The sequence below is a fragment of the Hippoglossus hippoglossus genome, chromosome 23 (assembly GCF_009819705.1).
Source record: "Hippoglossus hippoglossus isolate fHipHip1 chromosome 23, fHipHip1.pri, whole genome shotgun sequence".
In the NCBI taxonomy this organism is placed as follows: domain Eukaryota; kingdom Metazoa; phylum Chordata; class Actinopteri; order Pleuronectiformes; family Pleuronectidae; genus Hippoglossus; species Hippoglossus hippoglossus.
The window spans coordinates 2,283,028-2,305,063 of NC_047173.1; the positions used below are offsets into that span (position 1 = coordinate 2,283,028).

Below are 22,036 nucleotides of genomic sequence, written 5' to 3' on the forward strand. Positions count from 1 at the left end.
ATGTGTTTGGAGGAGATTACTGTGGACTTGTTGGTTGATTACAGAGGACTTCATATGGGACACTTCTCATTTGAAACCGACAGTGATCATTTTTTACTTGTAACCACCATATTTGTGTGTTACTGTAACCATTATAAAGAATGAGTCTCCATTAGAACCCAAACCTGTATCTTTCCCTGAACCTAACCGATGGTAAGGTGCACTGACACTAGCACATGAATACCAAAGGAAGCCAAGTGCACTATAAAGTAGAAGATAATAGCACAAAGACCTGCTATCCAGTACAAAAGGTGTATAAGTTGTCAGTAATTTGTTCGTTGTTATTCGGTTAAGCAGCATTGATTCAGTAATATGTAGGCTACCATGTGGGCACAATGTAAGAGATGAAAGTAATAAAAGTCTTCTAAAGTTGACTCAAGATGAGGAATAATACCAGACCAGCTCTAAGCCTCATCACTGCAGTTTAAAATGTTCTAATAGTTCCAACTTCCATTTCCTGTGTCTGCCTGAAGGTCCAGTGTGGAGGATTAAAGGGATCTATGAGCAGATGTGGAACACAGTGATCATATTTCATCTGAAACTCAGAATTAGGTTTTTGGCTACTTCAGAACAAACCCCTCGTATCTCCAGCGGGAGCAGGGTCTGTTGCACGGAGTCCGCCATGTTGCACTGCCATGATTCTACAGCTCAGAACTGACGAAACAATCATTGGAACTTATAGGGATAGTTCACCGAAAAATGAAAATTCACTTATCTACTCACCACTATGCCGATGGATGGGGTGGGCGAAGTGTTTGAGTCCACTTGAAAACACTTTAGGAGTGTGAGTGGTAAACAGGGTTGCAGCCAAAAACCTGGTGTAAATTACTTAGTTTCGAGTCAAATTTGAATGTTGGGGCTTCTGGAAACTTGGATGACACCACAGGAACAGTAGTTTTTTTACGTTTGAAGAAGTGGTCACCATTTATTTAAATTTTATTGGATTTGACTACAATGCTGTTTACCCACATGAAACTCCAAAAGTGTTTTGTTTGTCATAGATAATGAGTGAATTTTAATTTTCCTGTGAACTATCCCTTTAGGGCCACCATAGACTCTCCTACACACATGCACAGCCATTCAGTTGGTTGCAAATTGCCACTTCACCACTAGATGCCACTATATCCCGCTCACTAAACTAAACTCATTTAAGTTAACCTATACATTAATAATCACAATTTTAAATAAAATGTCCAAATCCACTGGTGTTACTCCACCATTGAAAGCAGGATTTAAAATCAAGCTCGTGCATAATAAATAGGGACACTGTGGTATAGTCAGTCAGATATCATGTAGCCTGTAAGCTAACACTGATCTCCTGCAGGCTGCCTGCTGTCTGATTGGTCCATGGACAGGCCGGCTCTGTAGGAGCTGCCGTCATCCGGTCAGACGTGGTGTGGATGCTGAGTCCGACCCCTCACTCTCCTGCTCCCGTTGGATCATCCAGGTACTTTCATCCATTCATCCATCCATTCATTCATTCATTCATTCATTCATTCATCCAGGTCGATGTGAAGTTTAATTCCAGGGGTGGTTTCGTGTTCCTCAGCATGACGTTGTACATGTAGGCTATGGGCTTGTATATAAATGCAAACCCGCACGATTCTCTGTGCAGCTGTTTCCCTCCGCGCTCCTCTTTGTGCACCGTGTATCTCCCCAGGAGTGGGTTACGCACCGAGGTGTGTGTGTGTGTGTGTGTAGGCTCCATGTGACGGCGCTGTGCTGATGTGTCCGCTGTGTGTGTGTTGTGTGTCGCCCTGCTCCGACAGATGGATGCCGAGGATCCGCGGCTGAGATGAGATAAGCCTCCTCCTCCTCCTCCTCTCTTATCTCCGCCGAGCTGCTGCAGCAGTGCCGCGCACGCAGGGGGGGGAAGAAGAACAGAAAAAAAAGAGAAAAAGACGTGGGCACGTTGTGATCGGGAAAACACTGGAGTACAGGGGATTTGTGTGTGTGTGTGCATCTTCTACTTCGTGAGCTGCGGAAGCTTTTGCCTGCTTGTTGACGATGGTCCCCGCGCTGCTCTCCAGAGGGGATGTGAGCTGAGCCCGCCGAGCTGAGGGGGGGGGGCAGCCGCCGCCGCACAGGAGCTGTCCGTCTCTTTGAGGTGCTGATGCGGCCGTGACCAGCGAGCATGGCTGCCGGGAAGTTGCTGCTCTACGCCGGGCTCTCGCTCTCTCTCTGCGCCCTGGGCATGCTGGCCGTGGCGATGTGCTCCGACCACTGGTACGAGACCGACGCCAGGCGGTACAAGGAGCGGTGCCGAAGCTTCTCCAGCCGCCGCAAGGACCCGGGCTTCATCTACATCCCCAACATCAGCCTGCCGCTGCGGGCCGGCCGGAGCAGCGCGCCCCGCTGGGAGGAGAAGCTGCTGCTGGCCCGGAACCGGCGGCAGCTGTTTGCCATGAGCGCCGCGGACGAGTGCAGCCGGCAGTACAACTCCACCAACATGGGGCTGTGGAGGAAGTGCCACCGGCTCGGCTTCGAACAGGAAATCGAAGATCTCATCCGGAAAGGTAAGGGATGAAACGAGGCACCCAGAGATCCAGAGGGGGGGGGGGGTTGGAGTTGTTGCAGAACCAGCCGCGTGCATCGCAGACCCCCCGAGCATCGCTGTTACATGTATCATTCGAAAAATCAATCCAGGGCAGCTCTGCGGTGATTGTCCGTTTGACCAAAGGGCGAGCAAGGGCATCGAGCCGTTTCCTTGCTTTGCCGGGAATCAAACGTTGGTCCAGAGGCGCGCGGGGCGCCGCTGCCTCCGTGGTGCGTGGGTACATGCACGGCCTGTGGCTGCAGACGGCTTGTTGTCACGCTCTTTTGCTAAAAACAAAAAAATGCCATGGTTGAACAGCAGTAGACGTGATCCCTCTGACTGTAGCTCTCTCTGACCCTGCTACCGCAAATAGCGAGCAGAGGGATTTGCTCGGTTTCCAGGTCTGTGCGTGTGCGTGGCTGGATGCACCTACTAAGAGTGACCCCACGCAAAAACAAGAGCTGCCGGGCCGCTATTAAGAGCCCATTCCTCCCACACTGTAGATGAATACGAAGTAATACATCCAGGAATAACACAGAGGGATTTACTCACTCATCACTAGGTTTTTGACACAGGCCCGTTTTCAGGACAGGATCTCAGTGGCCGTTGATAACAAGGAGACATATAAAGCATGGTCATAAGGGTTTATCAGGTAAAGACTTATCAGGCTTCATATCTGTGTACTGTGAAATCCTTAGAGGTTTTCTATATGCCAGACGATACTGGATTTTTGAGGTGGATACTGTTGTTGATATTTGGGAGTTAAAAAAGTCTTAATATGAGATGTTGGCCAATGTGCTTGTGATGTATTTGACCTGGCTGATCACTTTTTAGGCAATTTGAAGATTAAACAAGTTGTCATTTTGTTACAGTTGCAAGAATATACATTTAATCCAGTGGCTTTTGACCCAGTGAAAAGTGACAACGTCAAAGGTTTGGACCATTAACTGGATGGGAGTTATGAGAAAACAAGGAATGAGTAATTTTTTTTCCATCTCAATTGAATCTGGAATTTTCAAAAACCTACGGAGGTGCTTGTCACAAGGCAAAAGCAAACATTTGATAAGGATAGTAAGAATATAAATGTACTAAATCTTTTTTTGCAAACCCATAGATTTATACGCTCGGGCTGATTACTGATTTAATCAGTTAATCAAACATATATAACAAATCAATTTTGAAACCAGAAATCATTTCAGTAGATATGAAGGTCAGGAGAAGTTTTGATCAATATAGAAAATTATGAAAAGTACAATTACCTGAGATATAATTTGAGGCCTGTTAATTATTTTACTGTTAAATCCTAGTCAAACAACCAGCATGAAGCTTGTTGCCTAAAAATAAAAAATAAAAAATCAATAAATCTGCTTCAAATTCAAGTTTGCACCGATGCCCTTGCTTGTTGATAATACTGCTGCGTGTTTGAAAGACAGGGAGGCTGAGGTTTCTGATGGAAGTCACTGCTCTGAGTCTAAGCTGGAAGAAAGGAGGGTGTGTGTGGCCCCCTGAAAGCACGTGCGCGGGTGTGCGTTTGTGTGTCTGCTGCAGCTGTGCCTTCCTTTGAGGATGCCTCAATGGCCTTGATGGCCGCCCATCTGCAGTAATGGGCAGCCCACAGTCGGTGTGTTCAGTGATGAGATGAATGCCTCCACAGAGGGCTCGGAGCTGCTCCAGCTCTCTGCTCCGTCAGCATGAAAAAGAACAGCGTGGCCTGTCATCCTGATGCATCTAACATCACATTGATGGGTCAATAAGGAGTTACACCTTTTTATCTTTGTGTGCTCTACATGTGCAGTCGGGCTGTGGGCACTGAGAGTTCACATTCAGCTGCGGGGTCATGATACAATGACATCCAGCAGCAAACAACAACAACACCTATAGATACTGCTACCTGATACTACTACTTGTACTCGCACTGGTCCTGCTATTACCCCTGCTAGTACCAATTCCACTGCCATTACTACTGCCACAACTAGTACTAATTCTGTCCATATACTGACCTGTGCTACTACTACTGCTACTCTTCCCTGTACTACTACCACTACTGCTACTCTAACCTTATCCTACCACTTATACTCGCCCTGGTCCTGCTATTCCACTTACTAAATGCTAGTACTACTAATTCCACTGCCATTACTACTGCCACAACTAGGACTGATTCTGTCCATACTACCTGTACTATTACTACAGCTACTCTTACCTGTACTACTACCACTACTGCTGTTCTTACCTGATCCTACTACTTGTACTCGCACTGGTCCTGCTATTACACTTACTTCTATTGCTAGTACTACTTCCAATGCCATTACTACTACCACGACCTGTGATAATTCTGTCAATTCTTCTACTGCTTTTGCTGCTTTTTCAACTACTGCTACCACTAGTGCTACTGACTGTGTCTCTATAACTACTGCCCTTGCTACTACTTGCATACTTCTACTGCTCTGCTATGGCTTCTGATATTCCTTCAACCACTTCTGATGTGTTATTGCTATAGTCACGGCAATGACATCTGCTACTGCCACCACTGCGTCTACTCTTACCTGTACTACTACTGCTACTACTACTGCTACTACTCTTACTCCCAGCACTAGTAGTACTAACAGCTCATTCCATTGTCATTTATACTCCCATTACTAGTGCCAGTGCTTCTATTCATGCTATAATACTGTTGCTGGTCTACTACTGCTACTTCAACCGCTGCTACCACTAGTACTACTGATACTACTAACTACTCTTGCTACCACTAGCCCACTATTACCGCTCTGCCAAAGTTAGTGCTACTGCTGCATCTACTGCTAATGCTACTGCCACTACTTTTACTGCTACTATGTCTGCTATGGAACTGCTAGTACTACTGCAACTTTTACTCCAACTACTCCTATCAATATAGCCTCTACTATTGTTACTATTTCTCCCACAACTACCCCGACTGCTAATGGCAGTGCTACTCTTACTGCTACTGGTACTACTTCTACCACCACTATTGCTACTGCTACTTATTCCCCTATGTCTACACCTATTCGTAATACTGCCATCATTGCTATTGGCATTTACAATCTCTAATTCTACAACAGTTTCAAGTTTATAGAGACATTGCTCCTGTTGTCTGGTTAAACTGTTCAGAGGAGCTGGGGGTGAACTGGGGAGCTTAAACTGAAGACCTCTCTATGTCTGAAATGCTAGTTACGGCCCTGGAATTCGAGTCCATAATATATTCACACTATGCATCTACTACAGCACTGTTCCTTTTATATTTTAGTAGCTTTCCTAAACACATGTAAGCCCTCCGCCCTGTCATCTGTTAACATGTAGTGTAGAACGAATATAGTTTCAGTCTTTCAGGTATTCTGAGAGGTGGAAGGTCGGGAGCACGACAACCGCCCACCATATGATGTTTCACTTTTATTCCATTTAAATCTCCCAAATCAAATCACATAGACTTACACACAGGATGATAGCGGCCTGCTGTTTCCTAATGACTCAACATCTTCCTGTGTACACATGAAGTTGACACATGAGATGAAATAACAGAATCCATTAATGCAACGATGAGCTACACACTCTGTATCTGAACCCTAATGAGTAATTTCCTGGCCATTTGAATGAGATAATGCTGGTTTTTTTTGTATAAATAAACATGATAATAGTTATCATGTCAGGAATGAATCATAACCCCCCAGCACTCCTCATACTGTCTCTGTACACGGATATCATTAGTCTCCATTCACCTTCGCTAATAACTTCATATTGAACAACTCTGAAAGTCTAATTTCTCCGAGCTCATCCATCTCTCTGGCGCGTGCACTAATGATGCTTCAGTGTTTGGCCGGATCAGCAACATCCATTCGTCTCCTTATCTCGGAGGCTTCTTGCATAACCACAAGCTGCATCTTCATGCAGATTAATGGAGGCAGGAGCGTCGGGGAGAGAGGCAGTGTAAACAGGTCAACGCAAAACACTAAACCCTCCATTTTAATGAGTTCTGCCGATACAGTCTGAGCATAATGTGCGTGCTGGTGAATACGGAGTGGGTTCTCAGAGGATGACCGATGATCTCCCTCCACAGAGCCCACGAAAAGACCAAAACTAACAATGAATGGAGCCTATAAACATGTATTTGTGTGTGTATCCAAAGTCAGATGTATCTTATTTCTCTGTTTTTCCCGACTAGATCGGTGACAATCAATCCAAAGGAACATCGCAACATAGATAACGGGCAGAATCGGAACATATGCTGTGGAGACCTGCTGGTGTAAATGATTGTTGTGGAGTCATCCTCTCATTTAAATAGGCCACTGCCATACCAGCGCCTAATTGTCGATGTTCATTCCCAGTACGACTCGCGGTGATAACCTGAACAGGTGGCATATGTAATCTTGGCTTTTTTGATGCCGTGACTGGGCGCTATAGACGTACACGCAGCCTCCTGCTGTTTGAGCAGCTCCCTCTCTCATTCTGTCTGTCACAGGTAAAGACCTCCTCGAGAGGGAGCGGAAGATGAAGAGAAGAGATAAAAGAGTGTCTCAGAGGCACCGGGCTGAAAAAAAAAGAAGTGTTTTTTTGAGGCGGAGGATGTGGGGAAAGTGAAAAACGCCAAGGCTGGAGGATGTCAGGAGAGGATTACAGAGAGGAGTCGGGGAGAAGTTCGGGGTGGTGGGGGTGGTGTTGGACTCATCTTGCACCATCTGTTGTAGCTCTGTGAGGGGAAAAAAGGGCCTTCCGGGTCCTGATCAAGATACTCACAGCTCTGTCTAAGCAGAGAGAACAGGGAGCGGCCCTGGATTGGATTACCTTACTCCCCGGGGGTCTTGTAGCATAGGGAGGGCTAAATTAGACACTACGGGAGGCTAAAGGTGCCACATAGATCCCCTGCCAATGAGCCTGCTGGCAAGGCTGCTCATCTAATAGGCACAGGGAAGGGGGCTGGAGGGCGGGTGGGGCGGCTGCCCTCACTTCCAGTGTGACCCACTGCCGGATGACTATTAGTGGAAGTTAGCTGGGAGCGGATCATTTGTTTTTCAAGGTTTAATTATAGTGACAATGACATGAGGGGTGGCACGGCGGGGCAGTGGTTGCCAGTGGTTGCCAGTGCTTCTCTGTGAGGAGTTCTCGTGCACCCTCTGTGCCTTTTGAGTTTTCCTCCGGATACTTCACGCAGGTTTGGTTAATTGGAGACTCGAAAACTCCCTGTGGGTGTGAGCGTGAGTGTGGATGGTTGTTTGTATCTATCTATTGTACCCTGCCTCTGGTCCAATGCCAACTGGGATTGGGAGAGATTGGGGGGAATTGGCTCCAGGGGCCCCCCCGCGACCCATAAAAGATAAGTGTTATATGAATGAATGAATGACTACTAATTGTCTGTACTGTTTGTGTGAGTTGTATGCAGCGTATTGCATCCTGATAGATATCTGTATCTATCCCCAAGGGTAAATGATCTGTATTTATTCAGAGCTTTTCTAGTCTTGGTGATCACTCAAAGCACTTTACATTACAGTTTTGCCATTCACCCATTCACACACACACTCATTCATACAGTGCATCTATGTCACTCACACACTCGGGGTGCAGCTGTCAGGGGGGGTTCAATTCGGTATGGGGTCGACTGGGATCGAACCGCTGACCTCTGTGGTTTTTGGACAACCCGCTGTCTCTCCCCTCCTGAGTCTGCGTCAGTTGGGGCCGAAGACCATAAGTTTGAAAAGGAGAAATATCTGGGGGGGGTCTGCAGTTTAAAAAGAAGTGGATTGAATCAGTGAAGCGATTCAAACTGGAGCTCAGCTGAGGACACTCTTGGTTCCAGTAGCACACACGACAAGCACCAGCCAAGAGATGAATTCAGCCATGTTGATTACGAGTGAAGAGAATCTCTTCCATCGTTTGCTCAAGAGATGGAGAGCGCTGATAGAATGTCTCTCAAATGCAGTCATGAATGTTAAGTACAAAAATCTTCAACATGTTTTCACAGTATCCCGCTGAGCTGCACCTGGGGGATTCAGTACATGCTCTGCTCAACCAGCATGAGGAGGAGGGATTTCAGCGAACCCATAATGCTTTGTGCTCTTTCTCTCAGTGTACCTATAGGGTCTCATTTGTCCTGTGCTCGAAACTAGTTAAATCTGCAGCCAGGTTGTAAGTAGGGTGAGGCAGAGGTGGAACAATGAGGTTATGTACGTGTGAGGTAGTTTCTCTTTCTTTTTTTTTTTTTTTGTGTGGCCACAGCAGCAGACACAGGGGTTCTCACGTCTTCCTGGAAACATTCTAAATTATTCAGACACATATGGCAGCACTCCTTGCTCATTAGTGCCCCTGCAGTCTGCAGCCCAGCCGAGGAGACTGACTGACTGCCTGTTGGCTGCCTCTGCAGCCATTTACACCCCCGAGACTAATGAAACACAGACGCAATGCAACTCTGACTGTATTATCACCGCGAGTTCCATGATGACATCCACACAAATACGGCTGAAAGTATTTCAAAGGTATCTCAAAATGCAGGAGGATTGCTCTCCAGGCTGTTGGAGGGAAAGGCACTTGACTGTCAGGAAATGCAATTTGATGGAATTTCGGACTTCCTGTGTGTCCCCTGGATAGTTATTGGAAGTGGAGGTAAGCTGTTAAAATTTAAACTGGCTTCACTCCAAACAGTAAACAAACACGTTGACTCAAAAATAAGGTACAGTAAAGTTGAAATGGTGAGTTACAATAAAACATGTTTGTGTGTTTTTAAAGCATTACATTTATTTTATTTTAGTCAACTCAAATTGGACAGGATAAGTCGCATGAACTCAATATACTGCACTGTACCTATAAGACTGTAAGAGCAGTTTAATTCTACATTAAATCTACTTTAATATACTTCAGGGTCTGTTAAGTTAAGAATTCCAGCTGAGGGAGGACCTCATGAGAGACCATATCATTTTAGTGGTACGCCTGGCTCACCATCAATACCTTCTGCTCACAACCCCACAAGAGGGATGCTTTTCACTGCACATTCAATCAATCAATCAATAGATCAATGATGCTTTACAGAATAACAGCAATGAGCTGCATCCCTATCAACGCATAGAGGAAAAGATTTCATAAATTAGAAATGAGGAAACATGAGAGGCAGGCCAACAAAGAAAGATAAAACCATGAAGATGAAATAATAAAGACTGAAAGAGATAAGGAAATGATCAAACTAGTTACACTAGTAATGACCATGTATCACTAGTAGCATCTGTAATCATTTTTGAACACAATTCCAACTTTGCCCCCAGAGCATGGAAAGCTCAGCCCAGACATTCCTTAAATTCAAGTAGATTTTAATAAATGGAACAAGTACTCGGGCTAAAAGTACAGGAAGTCAAGTGTTAGCAAGTAAAATGAAAAGACTAGTATGAATTAATATACATATATTTTAAGTGGGGCCATTGTTTACATCCACAGTGCACGAATGAGGATAAGGAACCATTCTGTGGTCGGAATTTCATGATTTAATTTGATTCCTGTTTTCACGATGTGATTCAGAATTCTTGGTTCGGTGAATAGACGATTAGGGACAAGGGTTAATTGACCGACTCCATGATTGAGCCAGTTACTAAAGCATTAAGTCTACAAAAAAGCAACGTAAAACATAACCGAGGAAGCTGAGAGACGTGCGTGAGAATAATCAGTTTGTTTTATTTAAGAAAATGAACAGGCATTGGTCTATAGGTTCTATTTCCATCAGCAGTGTCTGTGCCAAAGGTCTGCCAACCATCTATATATATCAATCAGTCAGTGAAGGTGCAGATTACAGTGTTGATACTCAGCATCTACACGTCACTTCCACAGAGATACACCAAGCTCATTTAACTCTGAAAAGGAGACGATATGATCGGAAAATGTTTGAATGATTCTTTAAATCTGACACTTAACAGCATTTTATAATGATCTTAATTCACAGAGTATATCATGGTCATTAAGAAACATGAGAAATCCAAATGTTGAGCTTTTCAAGGGAAAATGAACAAACTCGCATACGATGACAGCAGCTTGACATGCAGTGAGTAGATTTGATTACCATTTAGACTTCTGTCTGTGTGTGTGTGTGTGTGTGTGTGTGTGTGTGTGTGTGTGTGTGTGTGTGTAAAGGCCACAGTCAGAGAGCGACTCTGCAGAGACTTTGGGAGACTTACTCATCCTGAAGCCAGTCTGACTCCTGTAACCACAGGCAGAGTAGATGGGGGGAGAGACGAGCAGGAAGAAGCACGATGTGGTTCGCTTCCCCACAGCCAACATCAATTTTTGATGACCTCATGCTCTCTCCCACAGACCAGCCATAGCAGCACGGACACACACACACACACACACACACACACACACACACACACACACACACACACACATACACACAGCTCTGCTCAGAGCATGTGCAGCCGCAGGGAGGCCAACATTTATAGCCGATGCATGTGCACATTTACACACATACGCAAAACACATAATACCTACTTAGGTGGATTCGCTTTACACGCCACACATCACAGCCGTATAAAGAGCATGATTTATCCAACATGAATAATGAATGATGCTCTCAATGCTCCTCTTCCGACGCTGTGTGTTGAATGTGTATGCATATGATTCACTCGCACAGGGAGAAGAGAAGGGAGCCGCCGGGTTCTCTGCTTTTTTTTTTCTAACTGAAAAACCTTCAGGATTCAGTTTGTTGAATTGAAATAAGATTCGTAAGCCGAGCTCAAGTTGGTACGTTTTGTTACTAGAATAGCAATGACGAGGACAAAAGATTAACTGTGAACCAATTAGACACGAGGGCTGTGACAATACTTGATTTGTAGATTGTTTTTCTGCTGACAACGCTGCCATTGTTGGACTATTGAGTCTTAATTTGAAAAGATCAGCACATCACTGATTACAGTTGCTATTTGATAAAGACCGGCTACATGGTGTCACGTGTGTTTTAACCATTTATTTCAATAAACTTATTTCAATTTATTGTCAACTGGAGCAAACTTTAACCACAGTGCGGACTCTTTAAATCAACCAACAACAGGCCCAGTTCAATTTGTCGCCGTTGACATAAGTCACAGGAAACCAAAAATGTTTCCACACCAGGGAAGCAGAAAGGTTTTCGAGTTAAGGATTTGTTTCTGTGTATTTTATGCCTCTGACGGTGATGGAGACGTCTTGAAAGTGCAGCTGCAGGTAACAACTAAGTCGTCAGCCTGTCAGATGCAACTAAGAAGGCAAAAGACAAAATAAACACTGGGAGAATCAACAATTCTCCTTTGATTTCAAATGTTAAAACTGATTCAAGCTAATTTTATAGCTGAGTCATACATTGTGACAACTGTATTCCACACAAGATCCTTAGCCTGGTTCTTGGAGCTTTGAATTGTTGCCCGACATGTTCAGTTCTTTCATGAATTCAAGTGATTCTGCTGCTGTGCTGACCGACAGCTGTTTCTCTTCTAACCCTGCTCCAAATATGCCAATAAAAGCGTTATCGGCGGGATTAGGAGCGGAGAGTTGTGAAATGCGATGGATGAGATCGACGCAGTGAGATGGTGCAGGCTGTTTTAGGTCAACTCACAGAGTAAACAGCTCTGAAACGGACACTCGCTGAACGGCATGGTCAACCAGTGTTGCGAATTGCTAAACTAATCTCTGAGTAACCATCACCAGCACGGCATCTGAGTCAACTGAACATCATGTTGACGGGACAGACCCTTGACTCGCTGCGTTTGGGTAAAACAAGGAAATAAATCCGTCACGATCCTTCGACCTCTTTGATTGAGGTCGGATCGGACTTAGGCAAAAACTGCTCGGTCAACGTTAAGAAGCGACTGTGGTCCTGGTTCAGTGAAGTAAAAAAGCAACTGGAATGGCTCCGGCAGAGGTAACGGATATCGGATCGATTTTTAACGGTTTCTCCCCTGACCCATTTTGCGTAATGTTGCTAACTAACAAATAAACGCAGATAAAACCACAATGTCCTTGTCGGTGGTAATTAATCATGATTACAAGGCGAACGGATGCTGTGGCTCAACAGGTAGAACTGGTCGTTCACTTACCAGAGGGGTTTGCACCTCAGTCTGCATGTTGACACGTTCTTTGGTTGGACTCTTAACCCCGAACCGCCCTGATGGCTGTGCCGCGAGTGTGTGATAGAATTATAGAGAAGGGCAAGGCCTTCCATTTGAATGCTTGTGTGAATGGGTGAATGTGACTAGTAGAGCAAAGCACTTTGAGTGGCCTCAGGAAAGTGCGATATAAGTGCGTCTCCCCTTGATTCCCACACACTTTGGTGACACATTGAGAATCTGGTCGAACTCTTCCATAGTACAAATACAATTTATGGCCGAGTTGACATGAATATTTGCGACATGTTCTCTAGCGGATTATCCCTTTTCATTTTAATCACCCCGATATTGTTCTTCTGTCGCACTACTCTAACATTCAGGCACTTGCAGTGTTTGATTAAGATTTTAGCTGTTGTCTGAGGGTTCAGATCATCATGGATAAAAATTGGTCCCTTTAGTCTCTTCACGCTGACTTAATGTGACACAAACACCAAGAGGTGCAAGCGAGGACTGACATGCAACTCCCAGGGAGATTAAGTGATGCATGGACTCGCGTGGGGGAAAAAAAATCGTTCTGGTGACTGACGGCAGGTTGTTAAAAAACAGGATGAATAAGAGCAATTTCACCTACTGTTTAAATGAGGAACAAATTCATAATAGATTCACAGCCGAATTCTGTTTGAATGCCTTGTCACTTTCAGATCCATCAGGGAAAATCCCTGCTCTTTTGTTCATTTTACTTCAGTCATTTTACTCTCCCAGATGGTGCCCCAGATAAAAGACACCGACAGAGTAAAGAAAGTACAGCACGAGTACAAAGAGTACACATATTGTCTCCTATTACAAACAATGCACAAAATGCAATACAGCAAGAACAATTTCTACAACGCTAAAGTGCTCCAACCGCACTTGAAGTGGGGTTCTCTAAATGTCTGGCCAGGGGGGATCAGGTTTCACATTGGCAGTGATGTGGGGTTGAGTCTGGTTTACAGTCAAGGGCCGGAGGCATTATGTTTTTGTCCGTCTGTCCATCCGTCCATCCGTCCGTCCCATTCTCGTGAACGCAATATCCCAAGAACGCCTCAATGTAAATTCTTCAAATTTAGTTTGGTACAAACATAGATAAACTCAATTGATTTTGGTGGCCAAAGGTCAAAGTCACAGTGGCCTCACTAAAATACGTTTTTCTTGAATGTGATATTTTTTAGAACACCTTGAGAGATTGTGCACAAACATTCACTTGGAAAAAAGGATGATGTGGTTAGATTTTGTTGGTCAAAGGTCAAGAAACACAGTTTTAACCTCTTGAACGCAACATCTCAGGAACACCTCAAAGGAATATCTACACATTTAACATTCAGTTGGACATAAGGCTCAACTGATAACAATTTAGTGGTCAAAGGTAAACGTCATGGGGACCTTGTATGAATCTGGAAGACAAATTTAGAAACTGCACCGTGGAGAGATTGGTTGAAAGACTTGTCGAACACGGACAGCCACCTACATGAACAACATTTAACTTCTTCAGGAAGAAAAAGCATGGCTGTCCCATCTTACTGGCCGTCTCCGAATTGGCATCAAATTCCAGCTTCTTGTCAATGAGTGTTCCAAGAGATATATATATATATATATATATATATATATATATATATATATATATATATATATATATATATATATATATATACTGCTCAGCGAATTCAAAGCCAATTCCTTTGAAGGTCTGAAATAGTGGGTGGGATGAAATCCCTCTAAAACCCATGACCACATTTTTTTTTTCGTCTTTGTGGATTTCAGCCTGAGGAAGGATCCATCACACCATTTGACAAACTCATCCACCAGCAGCCCATGCTCTGATCTTTATGTAGCAGGGGGGCAATAACCCTATCATCAGCAAGTTTTAGGATGTGCCCGTCCTTTTGCTTCTGCTGAACCTGCATACAGCCGTGTATGGATTACTTGCATAGGAGCTCACTTTGTTGACAGCTCTCACAATCAGTTTTTACGCCCTGTGCAGACCTTGCTGTTGACCTTTCTGGCCGGACTGGCTGATCCACGTTAGGTAGATATGGAGTTCTTGAAGGGGTTTCACCCTTCATCCAAAAGGCATCTTCATTTTTAACTGACTGGACTGAAAGATGAAACGTCTTCGAAAATGTAATGCAAGTCCTGCTGCCTTCACTTAGCACAAAAAGTGATGTGTACAACACCTGCCCTGCTGATCTGGCAGAGGTGGATCTAGGATTTTTCTAAACTGGGGGCCATAAAGGGGCCACAATTAACATATATGCTTCCATGAACAATTCCTGATTCAGTAAGCTGTATATTTAAGTCATTACTTGTTTACATTGAATATATTTAGAAAATGTCCTTGTTCAAGCACATTTTGTCCTTAAAATAGCTTAGAAAAGAACAATTCTTAACGTATTCCCATATATTTCATTTTATAACAGAGAGACTTCAGCTGGGGCCAGTGCCCCCCTCGCCCCGCCCCTGTGTCTGCCCCTGTGATGTGGCTATAACCTGATACTGAACGGAACCATTTCCCTGGCAGCGAAATCTCTGAGAACGAGCTGCTGCTTCTATCAGTTTTTAATACTTTAAATGATTCAGATGTTTTAATGCATCTGTGTTCATTGCCCAGCCTCATTTTAACATTATCATTATAGCGTAAATTGCAAAAGATGGACGACACCGGGTCCATATTAAAGCCGAAGAATGTTTTGTTATTACAGCCTCGAAAATCCTTTCACAATGGATCATTACGACTAATGATGGGTTATTATAACATGGGCATTATGGAGACGCAAATCTAGCCACAGCATGTCCACCTAATTGGTTTGTGAATGTCATTTATAATTAAACGTATTTTGTGTCATTATTTAAAAAGTGGCCAAAACGTGGCCAGCAGCGTTTCTTAAAGTCTCTGTTTTAAGGGTTTGAAAACCACAGGGTAGTGTGGACGCCAGGCGCAAATGTGAAGTGATGCGTTTTCATATTTAAACAGAGTGTGGACATAGTCTAAAGCACTTTTCCATTATGTAACACAGCCTTATTAATGGACATAGTGCAAACAGACGCAGGATTCAAGAAGATGTCATGCCACACATTTCAAAGACGACAGTGCACATGTTGGGCAGTTCGGTACTGAGACCTCCTGAAGTGTAAGGGATAAAAAAAAAAAAAAAAAAAAAAAAACGTTTTTGATTTCAGATCACTGGACATTTCCTTTCTTTAAGAGGCAGCCCTCACTCTCCAGCCTTGTCTTCCTCTGGTCCATTTAATCAATGGCCCATCAAGCCCAGAGAGCGCTGTTGGCCTGCGGCAGGGGCCTGCATCAATCAGAGCCTTCTCTCGCCTGCCCCGAAGACTGAGTGTCTGTGAGGAAGGAGAGCAGATGAAGGGAGCTCTGTGGCCGCAGCTGCCTCCCCTCACAAGAAAGGCCTTTTTACCGCTCGAGACGACTGGACAATACGAGAATTATGTGCAATAAAAGGGCCATTGTGGTGCAAGTGGAGCACCCAGCCTGCGTGTTAAGTGAAAGGCTTTAGTTATCTTAGCCGTCTGCTGCCTTCGCCCCGTCACGTCGCCTCGCACTCACTTTGCAGCCACTCACTCACTCCGAGGTTACTGAATAGGAGCATCATCATCATCATCATCATCATCATCATCATCATCATCATCTGCTCCATAACTGTAAAGAAGCACCCAGCTTGTCCTTTCTTGCTTTTTGCACGAGTGCCGCTTGACAGATGTTATTCAAGCAGACTGAGCCAGCAGCTGAGTGAGGCTAGGCGACGGGGGATGAGGCGCGGGGGGGGCAGTTCTGTGGTGTGTTTCAGGAGGTTGGACAACAGAGCTTCCGGCTCCGGATGATGACAGGCGTGAAAAGAGAGGCCGCGTTCCCACGGCGACAGCTTCACTGTTTCCCAGCCATCCGCACCTCCACTGCTGTCTGGGTGTGTTCGCTGTGTGCTCTGTCGGAGAGGAGAGGAGAGGAGAGGAGAGGAGAGGAGAGGAGAGGAGTGGAGTGGGGCCTCGTGTCACTGAGGATGCTGATGAATGAAGCTTCATCATCACCATTACTTCTGATATTATTAAACTAACAGGTCATTCAAAGGCTGGTTGACTTGCTGTGCTCGTCTATTCTGTGCAGGTTAAAGCAACGTGAGCCTTTAGCAGAGCTACATGTACCAAACATAAAGCTGGACTCGTTGTACATGGAGCAAGCATTGTACCATAAAGCAAGATTTAGATTTTGTTCATTTCTTTACAACTTAGTGAGCAAAAGAACAATTTGACTAAAGCTTACTTTCCAAAATAATTCCTTCAAATTAAAGCTGGATTTCTACTTGACATAAGGATTTAAAGGGAATGCTTACGGACACATTTCAACATATTTATTTTACATTTCTACACGTGTTGAGTTACATTCAGCACGAACTGTGTTTAAATCTTTTCAATCATGTTGTTCCAGTCATTGCGTTATATTTGTGCTATGGATAAGTGAGTTATTATTAATTTCTATAGTTTTTAAAATGTTCCATCTTGATTTCAATCTCAACCTTGTTGCTTTCACTTGATGTTGACTCCCCTTGGCACTGCCCCACAGATCACTGATCACAGGTCTGTAACTGCAGTGCTTATGTTTTGGATTTGATGTTAACATACTGACAAGCACATTCAGGGTGTTTGAATTAGCAGTGAACACAAAGTCCACCTGCAGATGATTGGGGAGAGTCTTTGGTTTTGCAGGTCACATAAACCAATGTATTATGTCCTGATTGCAGGAGATGAAAGTAATCATATCTCACTGAGAGGGTGAACAGATTTCACCCTGGACGTCAGTGGAGGATAAACGGAGGTATTTCCTGCAACATCAAAAAATGTCCACTTTACATACAAACTATTGTAATCCATTTTGATTGGGTTCAGAGCATTAACAGCTCTAATTGTAATAATAATGTAAACTGCTAATATTATCACATCACTAGAATTCAGTATTTAAGAATTCAGTACTAGGCGTTTTTTTGTCATTTAGCTCTCGTCAGAGGTTGCTGCACCCGTTGCATGACTTTTTTTCCCTTCCAATTTAATATAGGTAAAACAATATCACAAAATAGAAATATCATAGTCAGAAATCAGAATGATGGTCTAACTCCACTGTCAGACACGCAGACTCACCCCTCATGACAAATCCTCACCTCTGCAGCTGCTTCAGGCTGAAAGCGTGTGTTGTCCTGGCCCGGAGAGGTCGTCTGAATCTGAGCCAAACCCTCTGACACAACAGATCAATAGGCCCATACATAATTCTATTACTGCATTTAGTGGTTTTGAAAAGGACAAACCTTTTGTGGAAGACGGAGACCAAGAGAGTAGAGTGTATTGCATCAGTTAATGAATAAAGTATTACTATTACTACTTCTAATGATAATGGTAATGACGATAATGATACACCTCCGCCAGCATCTCTGCACCGACTCTCCTCAGGACCCCCTGTGTCTTATGGCACAGAAACAAACAGCTTTCATTACTCAGGAAGGCTTTCCACACATAGACACACTTTATATCAACCGGTCTCGTGTTTGTGTTTTCCTTTATAGTTAATTTTGGGAGGAGTAGGGGTGCACGTTGCACCACGGATGGGCATTGCACTCCGAAGCCCCCCCCCCCCCTCTGGCCACGGGCCTGTGTCTATCTCTCATTGCCTGCATCTCAATCTGCTCAGCAGCTCGTCTCCTCGTACATTCATCCGCCCCTCAGTTTCACCTCCTTTTACCCTCATGATTCATAATTAGGACGTGCAGAGTGATGGGAGGTGAGCGGAGGTGATGTGAGAGGAGGCGCAGCGCGGTGACGCCACAGGCAGACACACGACCGCTCAATGTATTTCAGACGAGAAGTGGAGTCAGAACCGATGGTGCTACAACATTGTTTTTTGCAAAATAAAACAAATCTGTTTATATCATATTCTCAACTGCATTTATAATCTGTCATTTGAAATTACTTCTGGTAAAAGAGGACAAGGGCCTCCATTTTTTATATCATCACTCTCATCATCTCATCATCTTCATCATCATCCTCCATTTTAAATATTGAACTTTTCTTTGTGACACAATGGAAGAGCTTTTTTAATTATGCATCTTAATTGTTTCCAACTTGTGTTCCAACTTTATATTCTTGTATAAGCAACGCCTGTATTTCTTTGTTTAGAAATACTGTACAATACAAAATTTAGACACACGCAACAACAAAAAATATAATCATCACAAAATTGAATGGCAACCTTTGTTCATGGTTAACTGACAAACACCTGAAGTGGTTGTTTAAATTATGACCCTACAGCTGTGGGGGGGCACAGGGGCAGCATCCTTCATAGACCTCAGCAGGAAGTAGAACACCATAGGAAGTGCTGCGGTGAATTAGACTTTTCCCCTGGAGCCTTGACACTGGTGGGGGGGGGGGTGAGGGATGGGAGCTGGAGGTTGGGACGTCTCACGAGAGGCTTCTGATTGGATGCGTTGCTGGTAGACGGCCCGGCATCCAGAGGTGAGGTGGGGCAGGGGTGAAAGTGGGTCATCCTGTGATCACGGTGCTGAAGTGACAGCTCAATGACAGCAGGGAGGGGACACCTTTTTTTTAAAAGTTTGACAGCTCACACGTGATTGGCCAAAAGGTGAGCACGTCAGGTTGCGATTGGATGGAATCAAGGATGAGAAGGTGGAGATTAGAAAATAGCAGGAAGACTGTGCTCGTGACTTAGAGAGCATGTGCTAGGAAACAAGAATTGAATTACTTATTTTCTGGTCTCCTCAGCGTTGCCTGTAGAGGTTGAGGTGCTGATGCAGTGTCACCTCTAAAATCCTGGGAATGGTCCTGGTTAATATAAATATAAATATCTATAGATAGCAGAGGAACCCATTTTAGGTTTCAGTGTTTATGCTGTTTTTCCTAATTACCTAATGCAGCCGGCTGTGAGGCATGTGCAGGCAGCAACACAAACCCAGTTGTGTGTTCACATTAAATGGTAAAATGGTAAATGGTCTGTATTTATATAGAGCTCTTTTCTATTCTTGATGACCACTCAAAGCACTTAACAGTACACTTTTGCCATTCACACATACACACACATTCATACAGTGCATCAATGGGCACACTTCGCCATGCAGATGGGGAAGACTGGGATCGAACCGCCAACATTTTTGGTTGGAGGACGGCCGCTCTACCCCCACAGCCACAGGCGTTAAAACCTGCAGCAGGCTCCTGATTCGCGCAGCCTCTGTGATGCATTTAATTAACCGCCCTGACATGTGGCTGACGCTCTGCAGGACACTGGAATGGCTTTGACATTTGAATGACATCCATTTCTCCCTGAATAATTGGCCAGGGCCCGTCTGCTGACGGGCGGAGATAGGTGTCGAGCTCCCGAACGCTGCCTCTCCGCAAACCAGGATCTCCACAGCAGATACAGGAAATACGTGCACACACACACACACGCACACACATGCACAGAGAAACAAAACTCTTCCCCCCGCAGATAGTAAGCACCTTCCTCCGCACCTCACGACGTGCCGCTGTGTGTCCCTTATCTCCTTCACTCCACTATTTGATTCTTCAATTACTTTTGCTTCTTTGTTTTACATCAACATAGACGCAGACATGGCCGTACATCTCCGTATCTCTCCATCCCACAGTGTTCTTCCACGTTCCCAAAGCCCTAAATGGAACTGACAGTCGCGGAAACAACTTGTGGGAAAAAGAGAAATAGGCTGCGATGACGGCGATGAGGAGTTTGGAAAGCACAGCTCGGGACAGATGTGAACCGGCTGCTGCTCGCTTCCCTCTGCGAAGCTCACTGAATTCTTTATGTCAGTGTCTGCTACGAGACAAAAAGCCGCAGCCTGTGTCGTTATCTGTGTCTGTTTATGTCACAACAATATCTGCATTCACATCTGCATGTGCACACCGAGGGCTGTTAGAAATATTGCTGCCCCGCTCATCCATTCTACTGCCAGTTACGATTATGATGTGACCAAACTAATGCATAGTTTATGTAAATAGAGTTTAGCTGCTAAGAAAATTAATGACCCAGGAGGAAATTAGAACGGGTGATGGAATGGAAGGTGGGGCTCAGTGGGCCATTTCTCACAACTTTCTCTGTAAAAAAACGAAGTAATTGTAAAAGAAAATGTGTCATTATAACACACTTTGCATAATGAAAAACATTAAATAACAAAACTGCAGCGCAGTCGAAAGATTCAGATGAAAATGCAGTTTGAGGTCAACGAGAGAAAAATGAGAAAGATGTTGACAAAGATTGGACCCGTTCCCCTTGGTTATTTTCTATGCATGTTTAAGACAGCACCGGACGTAAAGGCCACGAAGCAAACATCTGCGGAGTGGACATTCTTCCTCCTGTTTACACCGACACGCCCAGTGCACATGAATGGTCATGTTATATGTGTTTATTCAGGTGTGTTATATGGATAGAGATTATTTCTCATACAGACAACATGCTTATCAGGACATAGATCATTTTCATTTTACTGTGGACGTAAGCGTAAATGATGTATTGATATGTAATTACATTGTTACAGGTTGATTTCTGTTGTTTGATTTCCATGTTGAACCTTTTTGTGAAGATTAATGGGTATCATTTGGGGTTTGCCATTATTAGTGAAAAGTCAATACAGTAGTAGTGCCTAAACAGGGGCAGAACCTTCTTAAAAAGAGCTAACTACAAGAATTTAATATCAAATATGAATTCATGGGGTCACACACAATCAAACACGGAGCATCGCGCCTCACCAGCCGTTCATCAGGTTTGTTGTGCTCCTCCCTTTACACAGGATTGTTTAGAATATGATATAATCCTTTATCATATAGAATACAGCCACACTTTTCACAGTTTAGCTTTAGGTACTTTGTTGTTGTGTTGACTCAAATTTGAGAAAAATGGTACGTGCTGTCAGAGTCACGTAAAGAGCGTGTGAGCACCAGAGTTAGGTGCTGTGTTAACTAGACAGGAGCGATGATGTTTATGTTGCCTGTGAGCAGGGCGACTGTTTCAGTACAGAGCTCAGGTGCCACAATTAAGCACCAAAATCCGTGTTCTGATTTGGTCAGGTGACCCCTAACCCTAGTGAGGATAAGTGCGGTACCCGCTCTAAACCCGGCTGTTAGGACTGGGCTGCTTGTTTGGCCTGTGGTGATGCTGGTTGCAGCTTTCTCTTGGAGACCTTAAACGCAACCTGCAGTATTTGAGCTGCAGCAAAACTAAAACCGACTGCAGGACTCACAGAACCCTGAGGCTGCACCGCCGCTGCTGCACAAAGAGCTGTTCACCTGTTTATTCAAAGTCCAGCGAAGCTCTCAACTGTAGAATCAGTTGTCGTTGTCG

The 22,036-nt window shown here is 44.3% G+C and overlaps 1 protein-coding gene across 1 annotated transcript in view; it reads left to right on the top strand.

Annotated features, from left to right (window-relative positions):
• The first annotated feature begins 1,381 nt into the window (after positions 1-1,381).
• The window catches only part of tmem178b (transmembrane protein 178B), a 112,344-nt gene continuing 91,689 nt past the window's right edge, over positions 1,382-22,036 (top strand). The window contains exons 1-2 of the mRNA XM_034578594.1: positions 1,382-1,486; positions 1,809-2,555. Coding sequence (XP_034434485.1) covers positions 2,174-2,555 — 382 coding nt within the window. The 5' untranslated portion in view covers positions 1,382-1,486; positions 1,809-2,173. The remainder of the gene's footprint in view (positions 1,487-1,808; positions 2,556-22,036) is intronic.